Raw genomic sequence first — 19,528 nt, forward strand, 5'->3', positions numbered from 1 at the left:
GATGAGGTATATCTCAATATGGCGAAAGAGTGAGACGCGATTCGCCAGTACGAATATATAACTTGCATGAGTGCAGTCTCATATTCTTAATCTTCTATCAGAGAACATGACATCTGCTAAAAGAAATTCCACATATGTTTATACAACTTTAAACCCAGCATTAAAGAGTAATTTTCATTTGTGAAGGATAGAATATTCAGCGTTTCAAATGATCTTACAGTCAGAAACCTCTGCTTTTGTAATGAAAAGAGCAGGTGTTGTTTTCTATATTGTGTACGTCGGTATACTGTATATAAGTGTCTTTGAGCACTGTAAAAGCACTATTACATTTTATGTATTATTATTATTATTATTATTATTATTATTATTATTATTATTATTATTATTATTATTATTATTATTATTATTATTATTATTATTATTATTATTATTATTATTATATAAAGGGTCATTGATTGTGTATTCTACTGGCTCTATGTTCGACTGTTGGCCATTATGTTGCATCATTTACCTATATCAAACCCCTGCCTTCTTCTGTTGATCCTCCAATCATAACTGCTGCTCAGGAAAGCAACAGTTGCGATTGGAGGATCAAGAAAAGAGGGCAGGGTTTGAGACAGGTCAGTTGAAGGAGTTGCAGGGATGTTTCTGTCACAGCACCTTTGGGGAAACTGGGAAGATGGGCGAATTATTACATAATGAAGTGTAAATAAACCAGCAAAACCCAGCATATGGTAGCTTGATGTAAGATCTGATGTGATTATCATCTTAGAGCATGTTTTAAACATCCTATTCTGCCATCAGTCAATAGGACATTTTTATTGGAAATGAGGCAATGTTAAAACGATACATACTGATGTATTTAAAATGTCAAATGGTTGATGTTTAACTCAATAATTATGCATTTAGCCCACTGGTTGTACTTGCCTTAATATAACCTTTTTTAACCAGGTTAGGTTAACACTTACCTTAACCGGCACCTTAACTGTTCCTTTTCACCTTCACCTGACCTTAACCAGGAAAACGTCAGGCTCCCGGCATATATGCAAGTCCTGAAACGTTCCGAACAGGACCTGAAGAAAAGGATAACATGTTGATCTAAATTGATTCACAGAAAGGCGGTGAAAGCTACTCTGGTCCTGCTGCCTCTGCTCGGCATCACCTACATGCTGTTCTTTGTGAATCCCGGGGAGGACGACATTTCCCAGATAGTCTTCATCTACTTCAATTCCTTCCTGCAGTCATTTCAGGTGAGAGAGTGGATGTTGGAAAGGTTGAAAAATGCCGAAACCGTCTCAGTTTGTGCGCGTGTGTGTGCATGTGTGTGTGTGTGTATGTCAAGTCAAGTCAGTTTTATTTATATAGCACATTTACAAATGACTAACAGCCAAACCAAAGTGCTTCACAACATGATAAAAAAACACATACAATGCAATAAAATACACTAAAATTACAAAAAAGGTAGAGTACAGTTACAAGAAAGCAAGGGCAAAGTGTTTCTTTAATTTCTTTAATAGTTGTCATACAGAAGTACAGAACGAATAAATAAAAAGAGAATAAAAAGAGATAAGAAAATTAGTTAAAAAAGTGCAGAGTGACAGCGGACGTCATGTATAGATGCTAGGCTAGCTCTGGTCAAAGGCCAGGGAGAAGAGGTGTGTTTTGAGGGGGGAAGCAGCAGCAAAGGCTCTATCTCCCCTAGTTTTAAGTCTGGTCCTAGGCACCTCCAGCAGCAGCTGGTCAGCAGACCTTAGGGCTCTGGATGGGGTGGGGTGATGTAGGAGCTCAGCTAAGTACAGTGGAGCCAGCCGTGTAGTGCTTTAAAAACAGTCAGTAAAAGTTAAAAATCAATACGGAAACGGACGGAACATATCACCATCTAGTGCAGCAATGTACAAACATGCCAGAGTGAAACCAGAGTGGTTTGGCCTTACCAACGATGTCTTTGCTAACATACCAAATACACCGGACGTTGTTTTTGTTGACACCAGCCACAGGGAGGTGCTGGTCATAGAAGTAGGCTGTACCTTTGATCTGTACATGGACCAGGCCTTCCAGGACAAGTATATCAAATACCAACCATTGCTCAGTGTGATGGCTGACCTTGGGTATAGGTGTAGATATAGTGTACTTGTATTCGGAAGTCTTGGCCATGTATACAAATGCACCATGACCGGTCTGAGAATTGCTGCAATGTCTAAAAGAAAAGCCAAACAAATTGCCAAATATTTCTCTGTCTCAGCTATTATTGGCAGCTTAGCCACGTCACACGTGGAGAAGGAGGTGCTATGTGTACCCTTAAGTGTTCAGTGCTGCGTGGCCCCGATACATTTGATTCCCTGTTTATGTAATATAATTTGTGGAACCAAATAAAGTATTCAAATGTGTGTGTGCGTGTGCGTGCGTGCGTGTCTGTGTCTGTGTGTTTGTACAGTGTGGTAGCATTCTCAGCTGTCAGGATGTCAGGGTGTTCTTCTATTTGTGTCTTATTTATGTGATTCAATTTCAAGATATATCTATTTGTAATTGCATTGTTACATAATACAAGATACAAGCTACTTATCATTATTGCCATGCAACAGTGGTGGTGGTACTTGCTTTGGCCCAGCGTGCTGGCTCAGTTCCAATGCTAAAATAGAAAGGAGAGACAAGCTACAGACATGCCTACCCATAAACCATTCCAATAAGGAAAAACTACAAAAGAAGAAGCAAATGAATGAGAATTTGTACAGTAGATATATGCAGTATGTACAGTCAGGGGCGGACCTTCCTACAGGCGATATAGGCGGTCGCCTAGAGCGCCACCCAGATAATATTTTTTTTTTTTTTTTTTTCTGTGCAGTTTTGGCGCCCCACTCTATATCTGCAACCATTATTTTTACATTAAAAAAATTCTAACATAAGGGAAAATGAGCCAAAAATCTAAAACGGTCGGTCGGTCTGAGCCTCAGCTTTAGGTGTTCACAGTCAGAACATGCTAGAGCGCTGTGCATTGATGGGTATCGGTCAAGTGTTTATAGAATTGAACGTTGAGGAAAGAAAGACTAACGTTAGAGAACTATGAAGAAAAAAGCCATACAAAAAAAAAATACAAAAAAAAAAAAAAAATCTGTGAATCTTGCCTAGGGCGCCAAATGGGCTGGGTCCGCCCCTGTGTACAGTTCGGAATGTAATATTATAAATAACATCCCAGGAATAGGGATCCATCATTGAGCGATCGTTGATTTCCATGTCTCGTTTTGACCACAGACTGCAAAAGTTGTAATGTGTAATGTACTGTATGCCTGTAAACCCTTTGAGACATCATGCAACTTGTGATTAAGAGATAGACAAATAAACTGGACTTGACATTAACAACATTATCTGTTCCTAATCTAATTAAAGAGTGTTCTTTCAGCTCATTATTAAAAGGTGTACAGCCAAACCGATAAGCAGCACGCGCTACCTTTAACAGTCAACCATCTTGTTTTTCAGGGATTCTTCGTGTCAGTATTTTACTGCTTTTTAAATGGAGAGGTGAGTCAGCAACACCAACACTAAAAAACCCAAATGGAGTCCTCCTTTATTGTGTTCTGTTACCATCTTAAGCACGCTAACAACTCCAGGGGGCTGTGTCTTCAGGTGTAACTGCCTTTTAATATCGTTTTGTGAATTAGCAAAGTTAGAAAAATGGAAAAATTCTAGTTTGCATTTCCTTTGTTGATGCTGCGACTTCACTTTTAAACACTCTCCTTCTCCTAATGAGACAGAGTTTCCACTATTTAAATATGAACACTCCTTCCCCTAATGACACAACGTGTCCACTGTTTACACATCCTAAGAATAATGAGAGCGTCAGTGTGAAGAATTAAGCACTCGTGTTTTCTCCCAATCTTTATGTAACAGATTTAATTCACCTTAAAAAGGCGTGTCTGAAGAATTTTTTAAGGCACTGTGATTTACAAATAGTTTCTACAGTAAGAATGCAAATTTGCACTCCCATCCAATTATTTCTTGCTGTGAGAACTGTTTGTGTACCATAGCCCACTTCTTGATCTTATATGGTAGTAAACAATATGTTTTTTGTTCCATCCTTTGTTCTTCAGCATTTCTTCTGTGATCATTTGCCTGAGTAAAACAAAACAGCTTTTGATAATTATTTCATCATACCGTATGAGTGGAATGTTTTGTACAGGGCGGTAATATACGGTATTATTAATGTGTTTAGGTGCGCTCTGCGGCCAGGAAACGGTGGCATCGATGGCAGGACAACCATGCGCTCAGGGTGCGTGTGGCGCGTGCCATGTCCATCCCGACCTCTCCGACCAGGATCAGCTTTCACAGCATCAAACAGACCACGGCTGTGTGAGGAAGGGCGAACTCGTTACCTCCTCTTTGCTGTCGGCGACCCACAAAGGCCACGGACCTCACTTTGCTCTATATTTGTACCAACAGAAAGCAGAGTGGTTTAGTGCAGAGACCGATTGCCAGCTTACAGCAGCAAGGCTACAAGAGACTGATGAGTTTTTCTATCTGTTTGTAAGGGCATCTCAAAAAGTAGCATATTAAACTGCCTACAGAGTTTAAACTTGTACATAAAATGCTTGTAGAATCGTCATCGTGTTACTGTACATCTGGTCTGTTTTTTTTCCACTGTGGTGAAAATATTTGTTATTGTTGCTGAAAGTGGTGCTCATTGTCCATGAGAAGCTGGATTTGAAGGATTTCAGCTCGAGCCCTTGATGTAACTGAACGAAGACAAGAGCTTGTGGGGATTTAGTTTTGTTACAGTATGTGACCAAGGCATTTTGGTTCCCGTAAAATATCACTCTAGATGCCATGCTGTGTGTAAACGCACACCAAGTTACAAGAAGCGCTGGTTTATGGTTGGAGTTCCGTTGAAGAAAAGGAAGACGGCCACAGATTCAGCTCCATGTGGAAGATTTTTAGAAGCAACATTTCAGCTAAGCCTGGCTAAGCTAAGCATTGAAATATCACCCAAACAGCTATTTGTTTGTTTGTTTGTGCCGCTTCTCTTGCCTTGTATTTCATCTTTTCAGCTCAGTGGAGGCATTTAAGAGCAGAAAGGCCAGTTACATGGGCACTCGATTTTCTCTAAAACCCCCAGAGGCTGACGGATGAGCAAATCACAGTATAGCTCTCCTCCAGTGTGTTGGAGATGAGTCCACATTATATCCATTATCTTATGCTGCTACGGATCTGGCACAGTGGTTCCAAGACAATTATGTAACATAAATAAGTGTTAGTCACTCATTATGAAGGCACACTGGAAGTCGATTAAATCTGTTTTAGTGTCATGAAAACCCAGTTATATAAGCTGCCAGTCAGAGAGGATGTTAGGACGCGTGTGGAGAGTGAGCTTGATTTGCCTCATTTAATGCTTGAAAGGTCAACATGCAGCACATAGCCATGGTAATACTGCTTTCTCCCTGGTTGTTATCCATGTTTGTTTTCCATGGTTGTTATCCATGGTTGTGGCGATTTTGACGTAATAAAAAGCTCCAGGCAGTTACTCTTAGCGGTGTTACTATGGCATCGGCGAGCTGGGACCATGCATCCATGCTGACTCACTACTATTTTTTTGTTTTACCTTTATTTGTAAGTCCACCCCAAACATGTCAACAAGTGGTGTAGTGGTTAACACTGTCGCCTCACAGCAAGAAGGTCCAGGGTTCGAATCCCGCTTGGGGACCAGGTTTCCATGATGCCAGTTACCCAGGTGGGGTATCTCCCAGGCCTTTCTGTGTGGAGTTTGCATGTTCTCCCCGTGCTCGCAAGGGTTTCCCCCCCCGATAAGATAAACCCAATGGAAAAACATGCACAACAACAAGATCGCTAACGCTGTGGCGTCCTTGACGAAGACGGACAGGAGCACTTGGATTGGTCCCCTGGCGCGGCTCACGTGGCGCCTGTCTGCTCCCGGCTGCCCTTGGGGGGGAAGGACGACGGGATGGGTTAATCGCAGATACGCATTGTATGCATGGTTCGCATGTGTGCCAAATGGTGACCTCGGAGCAGGTCCTAAATTATTATTATTTATTATTATTATTACAAGACGTTGTTTGCCATACAATTTCCCACAATAATAGATATTGGTGCCAAAGCATCACAAAAAATATCACACCAACCAGGCCAGATAGTGGATACCAGATAGTAATGTTAAACTTTGACAGGCCATAACTAAAGAAATTCCCCAAGTAAGGTTTGAGTTACTGTACTGTATTATTGGGCACTTGTATTAGATAAGGGATCACAGAACATTTTCCTGTATAGCGCAGTTAAGTCAAGTCCAATTTTTTTGCATGGCCCAATATCACAATACATGTCTCAACAGGCTTCACACGTCCACAGTGGAACAACACCACCTCAACCACCTTGACGGTTATGTTTAATCAACACAGCATGTCTGTTGTTTGTCACTTTTGAAAGTGTGTTACTCTTGGTTGACTGGCTTCAAGTGCCAATCATACTGCAAGATCAAGTCTTTACACAGGGTCCCGTGCGGTGTGATGTATTTATTTATTTTTAACTATTAAATGGCCCAAACAGGCTTTTATATTTAGGAGGTGGCCTCACATAGTAACATACATCTGTCTGTTTTATTTTTTTATCTTTGTTCTGTGTGGCTTTAGGCCCATGGGTTCCTCTTTGGCCTGATAAGAGAGAAAGTGGAGACAGAGAGAGAGAGAGAGAGAGAGAGAGAGAGAGCGAGAGAGAGAGAGGGAATATACTAATTTCCAAGACTGATGAAATGTGCTTGTGATGAAAAGAGGTTTCAGAGCTACAGTAGATTATAAAACACGTATTCTTTTATCATTCTTTGTTGTGACATGTACAATGTGTACATTTGTTATTTTCTACGACCATATTACTTTACAACAGATGTCCCTTGTATTGCTGTGCTCCCGGAGTGACGAGTACACAGCCACTGAGAGTAGTACAGCGTTCCCGCTTTGACACGTCGCTCAGCATAATCTTTCTGTAGATTATTTGATGAACATTTGAACCGTCACATTGTGCAGCTGTAGCACGGCACACTTCCATGTCGTCTGCACGGAAACTATAAAAGGAGGAAGGTTCATCACCCAGAATACCAGCGTTCTATGCTCTGCTTGGTGCCAGACATTGGTGCCGGTTCTATTGAAGCCTGTATTACAATTCTAAATATACCAGCTGTCTGAGGAAATATACATCAACCAATATATCAAACGTTAGCTAGTTAACAATGCAACAGATTATTCTGACATACGATGTAATAACCTGTTTAAATCAGATGCCTGATCCCATTCAACTCAACGTTGGGCGGACTGAGGGTTTCCACACTTGGCACCAATGTGCGTTCACGAGTTACACAGTGACATAATGACCATTCCTTCTTTTATAGTTTCCATGGTCGTCTGGAGCTCATCATTGGGAAGACAAACTAAACGTGTTCTAGATTTCTTTTGTTACTGTCGTGGAGTAATTTCACATAGGATATTTCACACAAGCGATAGTCAAATTAACCATTTGTTTTCTCTCACCAAAGAAACAAATCATGTTTTCCTGTATATCTTGTAACGTTGTTGCACCAAATCTTGTTGGCATTATTTTGTACATCCTTATTTGATGTACATAGATTAATTTGAGCTGTGATGATTTTATTGGAAGCTATGTTGAACCGCCCATGTTGCCTTATAAAGAATATGGAAATACATTTTTGTGAACATGCAGGAAAGTCATGTCTCTATAAATGCTTTGAAAATTACGTGTTGATTGTGTGATTGATATGCATTTATCTGTGGGGGCGTCAGTTTTCAAATACAAATTATACTCATGGTAGGTTTGCACCGTATTGTATGACTCACTAGATCAGTGGTTCTCAACCTTTTTTGGGTCAATGCTCCTCTCTGACGGTCATGTTCCATAACGCCCCCCTCAACTCCCTACACCCAATGGGAATTTCATATTTGGCTCTCAATTATGATTATTTTCAGTTGATCATGATTATTTAGCCACAGTTCTTGTTCTTGGCAGCCTGTTCTTGGCAGCCTCCCCAAAGTTTAAGTTTAATTTCCCTACTATTTATTGTATTTTTTCCCCCTTGCCTTCTTTCCATACTTTTGATTGATTTAGCAACGTAAGTGATATGCTAATGTGGGAGGCATACAGCTCAACTTCCCTACCCCCACAACCTCATTCAACTCACATCCACATACAGTACCAGCCCCTCATGAATCAAGACGAATCAAGAGGTTTATTTGTCACATACATACCGGGCATACAGTGAAATGCGGGTGGTCATGCCCGCATTGATTGTGCAAAATACATGGTAAAAAAAGAAAAGACATGCTAAGTTCCTGAGAAACTGGTTCTTATATACACGACTATACTATACAATATACAATTTACAATTTTAACTCTTAATGTATACTATAAAGTACCTCCTTCCTTTAAAGTGACTTTCTATTTTTTAAAGTGACATTTTGTTTAAAGTGATTGTTTTAGCAGTTGCGGCATGAGTGTTGTGTGTGTGTGTCTGTGTGTGCTCATGTGTACTTGTGAGTGGAGAGTTCAGTGTTCAGTGTTCTGATGGCCTGGGGGAAGAAGCTGAGCCGGAGTCTCTCTGTTCTTGCAGCATGTGACCGTAGGCGCTTGCCTGACCGCAGCAGCTTGAACAGGCTGTTGTTGGGGTGGTGGGGGTCTTTCGTTATTCTGCAGGCTCTGGATTTGCACCTCCTGTTATATAAGTCCTGCAGCGGTGGTAGTGCAATAACCGTAGTACGCTCTGCTGAGTGCACCACTCTCTGGAGTGCCTTCCTGTCCTGTGCCGTGCTGTTTCCAAACCAGGCAGTGATGTTTCCAGTCAGAATGCTCTCTACAGTCCCGGAATAGAAGGAGTGGAGTATCTTCCCCGATACTCTGAACTTCCTTAGCTGTCTCAGGTGATAGAGACGCTGTTTCGCCTTTTTCACCACAGAATCTATCTGTGTTGACCATGTCAGGTCCTCTGTGATGTAGACTCCCAGGTACTTGAAACTGCTCACCCTGTCCACGATAGCCCAGTTTATCCACAGTGGCGTGTGTGTCCCCTGCTGTATTCTCCTCAAATCCACGATCAGCTCCTTGGTTTTACCAATGTTCAGGAGCAGGCTGTTATCCCGGCACCAGCGTGCCAGTTCATCAACCTCCTCCCGATAGGCCTTCTCGTCATTGTTAGAGATCAGCCCCCTGTGTCGTCCGCAAACTTCACTATGGAGTTGGAGCTGAACCTGGCCACACAGTCATGTGTGTACAGTGAATACAGCACGGGGCTCAGAACGCAGCCCTGGGGGGACCCAATACTCAGGGTGATTTTGCTCGAGGTATGACCCCCAACCCTGACCGCCTGGGGCCTGTCACTTAGAAAGTCCAGGATCCAGGCGCTCATGGCAGAGCTCAGACCCAGATCGATCAGCTTGTCAACCAGTCTGGTGGGAACTATGGTGTTGAAAGCTGAACTATAGTCAATGAACAGCAATCTTACATAGCCCCCCTTCTGACTGTCAAGGTGAGATAGTGTGTTGTGTAGTACTTGGGAGACCGCATCGTCAGTGGACCTGTTTGTCCTATATGCGAACTGCGGTGGGTCCATGTTGATAGGGAGAGAGGCACAGATGTGGTCCTTGACCAGCCTCTCAAAGCATTTCATGACCACAGAGGTGAGTGCCACCGGTCTGTAGTCATTTAGGCCTGCTGGAGAGGAGTTTTTTGGCACAGGGATTATAGTGGACATTTTGAAGCAGGCAGGGACCACATACTCAGCCAGGGATAGATTGAATATGGATGTAAATACTGGGGCCAGCTGATTTGCACTTCTTAAACCCTTTTGCTCTTTGGGGAGCATAGGTCATTCATGAACTCTCTTCAGCTGGTTCGGTGTTACTAAGCCCCCCCCCTCACACTAGGCTGGGAACAGCGGCCCATTATGCTGGCCCGCCGGCGTGTATATTTTACAGAGTTGCACTTCCGCGTTCGGTTTGCGCGATCTGATTGGCCACTGAAGTTTTTTTCAGCGCCAATCGCACCAGCAGGCTGTTACCCTAACCCTAACCTTAACCAACTAACCCTAACCTTAACCAACTAACCCTAACCCTAACCTTAACCCTAACCTTAACCAACTAACCCTAACCCTAACCCTAACCCTTAGGGATGTCCCGATCCGATCACGTGATTGGTATCGGGGGCCGATCACGTGATTTTCAGAAGATCGGGATCAAAAAACAAAACAAAAAAACTGGATTATTTAATTTTTTATTTATTTATTTTATTCAACAAACATGACCATGTTCACGTCTTAAACTCATACTGAGGCCTTAGTTTTGGTTTTAAATTGCATATCATCATTCATTAATTTATTGTGACACAGAGCAGAAGAATTTTGCCAAAACAAACGCATTTCCTTTGATTTAATTATACATCAAATGATTTATGTCAAGGATGAGGGACATCCACTAGTTGCAGAACCTGATTTTTACAGACGATGGCGCCATTGCTCTCATGAAGCAGCAGGTTGGAGGCAGAGTTTTTAGATTACTCCGGTTGCAATGCCTTGCTTGAATGAAGTTAACTTTTCACCTGGATAACGTCAACATTCAGGGTGAATGTAGTGGGAGAAATTGGGATGGGAGAAAAAAAAATTAAATTTATATTATTATTATATATATTTGTTTTTATTAAATAATTTTTTTTATCGGATCGGGAAAGATTGGTATCGGTAGATACTCAAAATCACATGATCGGGATTGGTTCGGGAGCAAACAAATTTGATCGGGACATCCCTAGTCGCCAAGCTTAACCAGTTTGTAAGTAACGCAATTGGCGCTGAAAAAAACGTCAGTGGCCAATCAGATCGCGCAAACCGAACGCGGAAGTGCAACTCCGTTGGGTAAAAAATACAGGCGGCCCGCCGCCCAATCACATCTCTTAATAAGCCCCCCCCCCCCCCTCCTCTCTCACCTGTTTCTCGTGTGAGAAGAACAGATGCGGCTTAGAGCGAAAAAAATTTACAAACAGAAGAAGCGTAAAGGGGGTGCGGAAAAATTGCGGGCGGAACAAATCTAAAATCTAGAGGTGAATGCTGCAAAATATAATAAAATCACAGACATGTTTGCTGCAGCTTCAACGTCGTCACCCACAATGATAGTGCAGGCTGTGCAGCAACAGCCTCAGGTAGCCAGCCAGGCAGAGACACAGGCAGCAGGGCCGAGGAGGGACAGTAAGCAGCAGGAGGAAGTTTGTGTGTGCCATCACTGCCATGGTGATGTCGATAATAATTGAATGATAATGTTATTTGGTCAGCATCGCGTAGGCTAAGCTAAGCCTAGGTTACTGTGACTCTGAGTGACCTAGGTCCAGCACTACTAACGAGACGCTGCCCCCTAGTGGCCGGCGGTCATTTTTGTTTGGGTCAAACTCCCCAAACAAACAAGCACACCATTGATTTAATTGCCATATAAATCACACATACAAAGATCTAACTATTACTCCTCTCTGAAGATGAATATAAAACAAAAAGGTGATCTATTAAATCTGTATGAACTGAGTAGTATCAAATGAAATAAGATGGAACAGCTCCATGCATTAATTGAATAAACTATTTGCTCATTACCAGTATGGTATTGTTTAAATCAGGGGTCTCAAACTCAATTTACCTGGGGGCCGGTGGAGGTAGAGTCTGGGTGAGGCTGGGCCGCATCAAATATTATAATATATATATGATTTATTTTTTATTTTTGCAAAATCAACTCTGCCTCTCTTTGTTAACTACAACAAGCAATGCTGTTTGTTATTTAAGATGAGGTCGGACTCGGCACTGACAGATTTGTGTTCATTGTGCTGCTTTTATAAAGCCTCAAATGACGGCTTACAATATTTCATGAAAGCAAATTTATTTTTTTGTCTAAGATTTAAAAAGGTTTAAACTTTACAGCACTGACAAAGTTGAACAAAGTGCTGTACAAGTCCCACAACATAAAAAAAAGAAAAATAATTGAATCTTTAAAAAAAACATTTTTAACTTTGATGTCAAGTAGGGGGCCGCAAAATATCATCCAGCGGGCCGCAATTGGCCCACGGGCCGCGAGTTTGAGACCCCTGATTTAAATTGTACAGCTTTTTGCACATCTTTGTCAGGGAATTCCAACAATTCTGGACCTGAATGTACCAGTTAATTGTAATCATCTTTCTCTCTCCTTATGTCTAGTCAAGCCAAGTTGTGGAGGAGAGAGACAGGGATGAACAGGCTATAGACTACTTTGCCCATCCTGAGCCTGCTATGATGCAGGTGTTTTTACATCACCACCCAAAACAAGATTCAGCCAAGAGCGAGTGAGTACACTGGTCCACTTGCACTGGTCCACTTGTCCATGGCACTTACTACCCAGCTTTGTAGTGGTTTGGGGGAATAGTACAGTAGGTAAGCATATTTAAGGGGACCGCAAGGATGGTGTACTAGACCGATTATGGTGGGCCGGTCTGGGCCAAACAAATAAATGGACCTCCCTAATTTCTAAACCCTGGCTACGGCCCTGGTTGAGCTCACTGCTGCAGCTCCTCTCTAGTTCCAGTCAAGTTGTCCTGATATTAAAACAATGATAAACAAATAGAATAATCTAGCTCCCCCTCTAAGCATCTCAACGCCCCCCTTTCAACAATTCTGCACCCAGTGCCCTCAACACTCTCTGAACGCCCCCTGGGGGGGGGGGGGGGGGGGGGGGGGGGGGGGTACTGCCCCTCTTGATAAACCCTACATTAAGCTAATCGAATTACATTGCACTGTTTACACATTAGCCATGGATTATACTAATAGGGTCTTGGGTTTATTGTTCCATTTGCACTTTTGTCTGTCCCGTCTCTGAGACATAAATACAGTAGCATTAAAATTATTGAATCAGATAATTTTTCACAATGGAAATAGGCTACGCTACTGCAGCTTTTCTGATGCTTCTGTCGCATGCTTGCGTATATAATAATATTGAACTTACTGGAGTATTTCAAGACGGCCAAGGAAAGAGTGGTTATGTAATATGCATGTGGGTTTGGTTTTTTACCGGGCTGTGCTGGGCTGTGCTGGGGGGGGGAAGTGGAGCAGAAAATGCTGCCTAGGCCCAGACCCCAGGGCTCTCTGTATGACTTGTACATTCCCTAACAATTAGCTGTGTCTGTCTCTGATGCAACCTAACAAAGGCTTGTTGTGAGTATTAACGGCTCTGATGCTCGGCCGTCATATAGGAGGCGGACTGTTGATCTGATGTTCTGTAGTCTACTAGTGCCTCTGGCAAAGCTGCACATCTGCTGGCTGTCCTCCCAGCCCTCCTGTATGTCTAAATTAACATTGATTTCACCAGTCATTAACTTCACTGATGCATTATAATGTTGGATTCGCCAGCTACAATCCAGCTACAACAACAATGCTTTAGTCATCTCTACAATGTGAAAGATATCGCTGGTTTTCGTTGATTATAACAGAATAAGTACTATATAACTATAGTACTATAACACGTTTTAGTGTTTAGTGTAAAAAGCTTGATAGATCAGGCCTGTGCCTGTGAGGAGAGCGATATGGGTCAAAGGGGGGGTTGCTATGGTGACTAGAGATAAGTGCCAAGGCCACATTCCTTAAAGTGGAACCACGATAACAGTCTGCCTCTGACTTGGGGGTGGTGGGGGCAGGAGGCCATTCCAGCTAAGACGTATCTCCTACACAAGGCTATAGGATTTCTGTTCTAGGGGATAGGTGAGGTTGCTGGGCGACTTCAGATAGTGGGGGCCGGTCGCCTAGCAACATAGAGCTACATTCCTTAAAAGATAAGTCACAGAAAAGGGAGTTGTAGGCCGCTCATTAAGTTCAGTTGTTTCTCGCTACCAGAACAGACAGACACACTGAGAGAAGAAGAGCATAGCCAGCCCTCCTGACCGGGGGCTGGGGGGCGTGTATACCAAACCAAGCATTTCTCGGAGACGCTCTCTGATTGGCACTGACTGACGCTCTCTGATTGGCCACTGACGCGTTTGCCCAATCCGTGACGAGCTGTGTCTTTGCCCATTTCCACGTCAAACAGCCTGCAAACTACCTGGCTTTCTATCGCCATGCTCTAAGACAAATTCTAACGTTAACCAACTTCGAAAGAGTGCCTAAGCTTAACCGTCGAAAGAACTTGCCGTCACGCTCTAAGACAAACTCTAACCTTAACCAACTTCGAAGAGTGCCTAAGCTTAACGAGTGTAGAAACAGGCGTCGGCCAATCAGAGAGCGTCTCCGAGAAATGCGGCTTGGTTTGGTATTCACGCGGCTGGGGGAGGGGAAAAGAGCAGACCACGAGGAGTGAGCTAGCGAGCTAGGAGATAGGCCACTAGCGAGAGAGGAGAGATAGGCCGCACAACCACGAGAGATAGAACTTATTAATTTAGTTTCTTAGCTTTCCTTAGACCTCTAAAGACTTTCAATTAGTTTTGCATTCTGTGTGAGACCTTTGTTTATGCACATAAACATCCTTTTGATACAACCTGCACTCTCAACTTACGTTTTTTCTACGAATGCAACGGGGGAGAAGAGATAGTGTTTTAGCCATTGGTGGGAGTACGAAATTCCACCGAAAGATTGCCTCCATGAAACAAACAATACACAATGCAGAGATGGCCAGGAGGCGTGAATACTTTCCCCAAGGCAGTTGTCCTTCCGCGTTCGGTTTACGCGGCCTGATTGGCCACTGACGCTTTTCTCAGCGCCCAATCGCGTTAGCCCTACTATCGCCTAACTACTCGCTCAATACACTCGCTCAATATACTAAAACGAACTATCACTCAACTCACTATCACTCAACTAGACTAAATATAGCCTATAGAACAGATTTTTACAGCCTAACGTTAATATAGAGAGATGAAAACAATACGTTATTTATATATTGATGTGATGTCGATTGATATGAATAGCACGTTACGTTAATATAGAGAGATGAAAACAATACGAGGAAATGGGCTACGTTAATATAGAGAGATGAAAACAATACGAGGAAATGGGCGAGGACTATTGATGTGAGAGATGAAAACAATACGTTATTTATATATTGATGTGATGTCGATTGATATGACTAGCGCGTTACGTTAATATAGAGAGATGAAAACAATACGAGGAGGAAATGGGCGAGGACTTGGGCTGTGGAACTGAAAGCTAGGCGCAACGCGATTGGGCGCTGAGAGAAGCGGCAGTGGCCAATCAACCGAACGCGGAAGGACAACTGCCTTGGGGAAAGTATTCACACGGCCAGGAGAGGCGATGAAGGCTGATAATGATCAACGACAGGCTGAAAACACTGATATCTATCAAATGCCATTGTATCCCTGTACCCATTGTTTTTTTGTAAAGAAAATCAAAAGGATAGACTTGAAGCACAGGACTTTGAAGATGAAAAATAAACATAGCTACAATTTCAGATCAAAAGAGAGCCCTGTTATTACAATTATTTTTATTAAATGTAAAAATCACATATGAGATTTGTTGAGCCAATTTGAGAATAGTTAAAAAAAAAGCTTGTGTTTTTTTATTTGGTGGTAAGGTTATGTATTTAATATGATCTATTCTTGAATTAGAGAGTGTCTGCCAGATTGATTATCTAAAGGCCTCTACATGCTACAGCAACTGCAACACAACATCAGCACGACTTCAACGCAACATGTTGCAGAGGGTCTTGTAGAGTGTGTTGTGAGGATGTTGCGTACAGGCCTCTGCATGCTACAGAAACTTCAAAGCAACTGCAACACAACATCGACAAAGCAACAGTGTTTTAGACACTCTGCCTTTATGCTTCTGCAACATCGACACGCAAAGTTAGTTTAACTAAAGTTCGTTTAGGTTCGTGTTAACGTTAGATAATGTACAAAATAAACGTATTTCCGGTGATTTTAGACGTCGCTCTTTTATTTTGAAATCCCCCGACCGGAAGAGTTATAGTGTCTGTTGCTAGCAGCTTAACTTTCTGTGCTTTTCGAGCTAACGTTACCGTAACGTCATTAGTTTCCAATGGAGAGGACCTCGGCTCACATGCAGCTCAAACTACCTATTGGAATAAATTAATTGATTGATGTTTAACTTGTCCCTGTGTGTGTCCAGTCATTTCGACTAGCAAACATTGTATTTAACGTTAAAGTTACCTCAGGATACCATTGTATTTAGTTGGTTAGCTATGTAGCTAATGTGGATAGCATTTTGTATAGCACCAATGCTAGCTGGCTGGCTACAGCTTTATTTACTAAATTATGGAGGCTTTTTAATCGTCAAGGTAAGAGAGGATTTGTCATGATCAACTGAAGGCGTATGCTATGGAACAATATGTGCTTGGGTTTTCAGAAAAAGGCCAGCTATGTGACGCTAATTATTTAGCATCAACGCTGGCTGGCTACAACAATGGCGGATGGTATTCTCTGCAAGACCAATATTATTCTATGACAGCCCCGCCCCCATTCGCTAACCAACCAATCACTGCTACGCAATATCAACGCAACGGTTGTTTAGGTTAGATTTTGGAGACATGTACGCAGCATCCTCGCAACACAGTCTACTCTACAAGACCCTAAACAACAACCGCGCTGAAATCGCGCTGATGTTGTGTTGAAGTTGCTTTGAAGTTGCTGTAGCATGTAGAGGCCTTACCTCTCCCCTAAATCGAATCCGAACAACCTTGCGTTGATGTTGCGTAGCAGTGATTGGTTGGTTAGCGAATGGGGGCGGGGCTGTCATAGAATAATATTGGTCCCGCAGGGAGGAATACCATCCTCGAGTTAATGAATTTATACAAATGGAAGTATTGATTTCCAGAACATTTACAACAAGCGTTGCAAGGGGAAGGCTAAGAGAATTATTAAGGACTCGAGCCACCCGAACAACTGCCTCTTTGAACTGCTGCCGTCAGGCAAGCGACACAGGAGTCTCAAGGCGAGCACAGAAAGACTCAGAAGTAGCTTCTATCCCCAGGCCATCAGGCTGCTAAACGAACAATGAATGAACACTACACAACAACAACCACCAAACACACATAGCACACACATCCACACGCACACACTCACTTTAAACAAACACACTGTAGCACCCACTACACACACTTTATAGCACACACCCACTTTAAACAAACACACTGTAGCACCCACTCCCCACACTTTATATTTATGGATGAAGGATTGCACTACAACTCGTACACCTTACTGTAAATTGTACCTAAAATTGTACCTCATCCCATTTCTGCTTTGCACTAGATAGTACTGTACATTAGTACACTGCATAGTATTGTGTATTGTATATTATATGGTAACTCAGAACATTGTACATATGTCTATACCGAACAACTGTGACCTCATTCTTCTTCTAAATTCATGCTATATTATGTTATTATGTTATTTGATACTATCTTGTCTAGCACAGTCTCTGGAGCGTAACAGTAAGAAGCATTTTGTATGAAAGTATTCTGTACTTCTGTATGACAACTATTAAAGAACTTGAACTTGAACTTGAACTTGAACTTGTAATGAATCATTAAAAATATATACCGTTAACTGGAACATGTTGTTTCTTTACACATATGTTGGATTATGTAATTGGTTTGTCATGACAAACCAATAAAAAATCGTGAATTAACCGGTGGTTATCATATAGCCCTAGTTATGTACATTTCAACAAAGTGGAGCCGCAGGGGACTTCCATAGCATACGCCTTCAAATCATCTTACCTTGACGATTAAAAGCCTCCACAATTTAGTAAACAGTGTTCCCATGGCTGGTGTTGATATTTTACGATGCCAGCTTGTGATAATTTGTTGTAGCCAGCCAGCTACCGTTGATGCTATTCAATGCTATCATACCCAACTAACGTTAATGCCATTCAGAATTGATTAACATAGCTACAACACACAGTAACGTTAATATAATTACATACATCATTGTTTACAATGAACGGTGGGGCTAATCAAAAGGACTGGACACGGACAAGTTAAACAGCAATCAATTAATTTAATATAACAGGTAGTTCGGGCTGCATTTTCGTGCCTACAACCACAGCCACAGGGATATATCAGGCTTTGACGAGCTCTCTCTCCTGCCGATTAAATTCAGCAGCTCTTCCTCGACATCGAGTGCCTGTAGCTGCCTGCATTTGCACAAAGGCGCCCATCCCTGCTGCTAGCTAACGTTAAACTAGGCTGTGTGTCGATGTTGCAGAAGCATAAAGGCAGAGTGTCTGCAACACTGTTGCATTGTCGATGTTGTGTTGCAGTTGCTTCGCAGTTTCTGTAGCATGCAGAGGCCTTAAGGCCCTGTCCACACGAGCGCGGGTGTTATGTAACCGAGCCTTAATGTGGGTGGTTGCTCTGTTCGGCCACACGCAACCAGGGTTTTGGAACACTGCAACCGTGGTCTTTGAAAACCGGAGTCCAGGGTGAAGTTTTGCGTGCATCCCCGGTTGCAGTGGTTGCGTGTGGACATAGAAACCAAGGTTATTTCCAGTAGAGCTGTCCCAAGTAGCGTTATATGAAAATGATTGTAACAAACTTTTGTTCGAAACGTATCGTCTGTGTTGAAGAGTGTTGTGATCGACTGATGATGTCTGTTGTCGCATTCCTGACCTGACGCTGAGTAAATAGTAGGGTCATCTGTGGCACTTCCGTGACCGTGGAGAGCGAAGGTCGGTTTCTCAATGGATTTGTCATCTTGGAGGGTTAATAAACAAATTTAGCCGGGGAGTATTTTTTTAAAAGGCGGGGAAAATTCGTGAGAGACCAAAATCCAAAATGGCTGCCGTGGAAATAAACTTTTTAATGGTTTGACCTACAATGATGCACAATACATGGTTTCAGAGCTTATTTTGATCAAGGAATACATATTTGGTGTTTATATAATGATTTGACCTATTGTTGACCTTCAAATGCAAGATGGCTGGCAATTTTGAGCTCCAAAATGGATTTCTTTTTAAAATTGTCACAGAGCCTTCATATTAGGCTCTAATGAAAGAGGGGATAGGTGGCTATCTTCCACCATACTCCATCCATCTGTGAAAGTTGGAGACATGATCACCCCTGTTTGCTTCAGCAGGGTGGGTTATTGGCCCCTGATGCTGTTTCCACAAGGTTGTCTGACAGCTTTGTCTGACCTCTCACCCTAGACCTGTCCGGTTTGGTAAAACCGGCTAGGAGTTTCCTCCTACTGGCATATCTCTCAGGGTTCACTGAGGTACTCAAGCTCCCTTACCACGACAAGGTGAACAGTCAAAAGGGAGGTGTTTTTTTTCTTTCTATTTTTTTCTTAATATATGTTTTGTAACTTTTGTATAACTATGGTGCTTCAACAAATAGCACTTCAAAATAATAATTGATCAACTGTAGCCTAATGGCCTTAAGGGCAGATTTGGAGGCAACAGCATCTCCCTCTGGCTGAGATAGCAACTGAACCATGTAATGTCAAACTGAAAATATAATTGTTAGAATAAAAACACACTAATGTTCACATCACAATATAAAAAAATAAA

The 19,528-nt window shown here is 42.3% G+C and overlaps 1 protein-coding gene across 1 annotated transcript in view; it reads left to right on the forward strand.

Annotated features, from left to right (window-relative positions):
• The window catches only part of LOC311238705 (corticotropin-releasing factor receptor 2), a gene marked incomplete at its 3' end in the record, with an annotated part of 256,867 nt that extends 252,519 nt beyond the window's left edge, over positions 1-4,348 (forward strand). Inside the window, exons 10-12 of the mRNA XM_084326868.1 lie at positions 1,115-1,250; positions 3,475-3,516; positions 4,208-4,348. Coding sequence (XP_084182994.1) covers positions 1,115-1,250; positions 3,475-3,516; positions 4,208-4,348 — 319 coding nt within the window. The remainder of the gene's footprint in view (positions 1-1,114; positions 1,251-3,474; positions 3,517-4,207) is intronic.
• Between the last annotated feature and the right edge of the window lie 15,180 nt (positions 4,349-19,528).

Source organism: Notolepis coatsorum, assembly GCF_963971535.1.
Source record: "Notolepis coatsorum genome assembly, chromosome: 13".
Lineage (NCBI taxonomy): Eukaryota > Metazoa > Chordata > Actinopteri > Aulopiformes > Paralepididae > Notolepis > Notolepis coatsorum.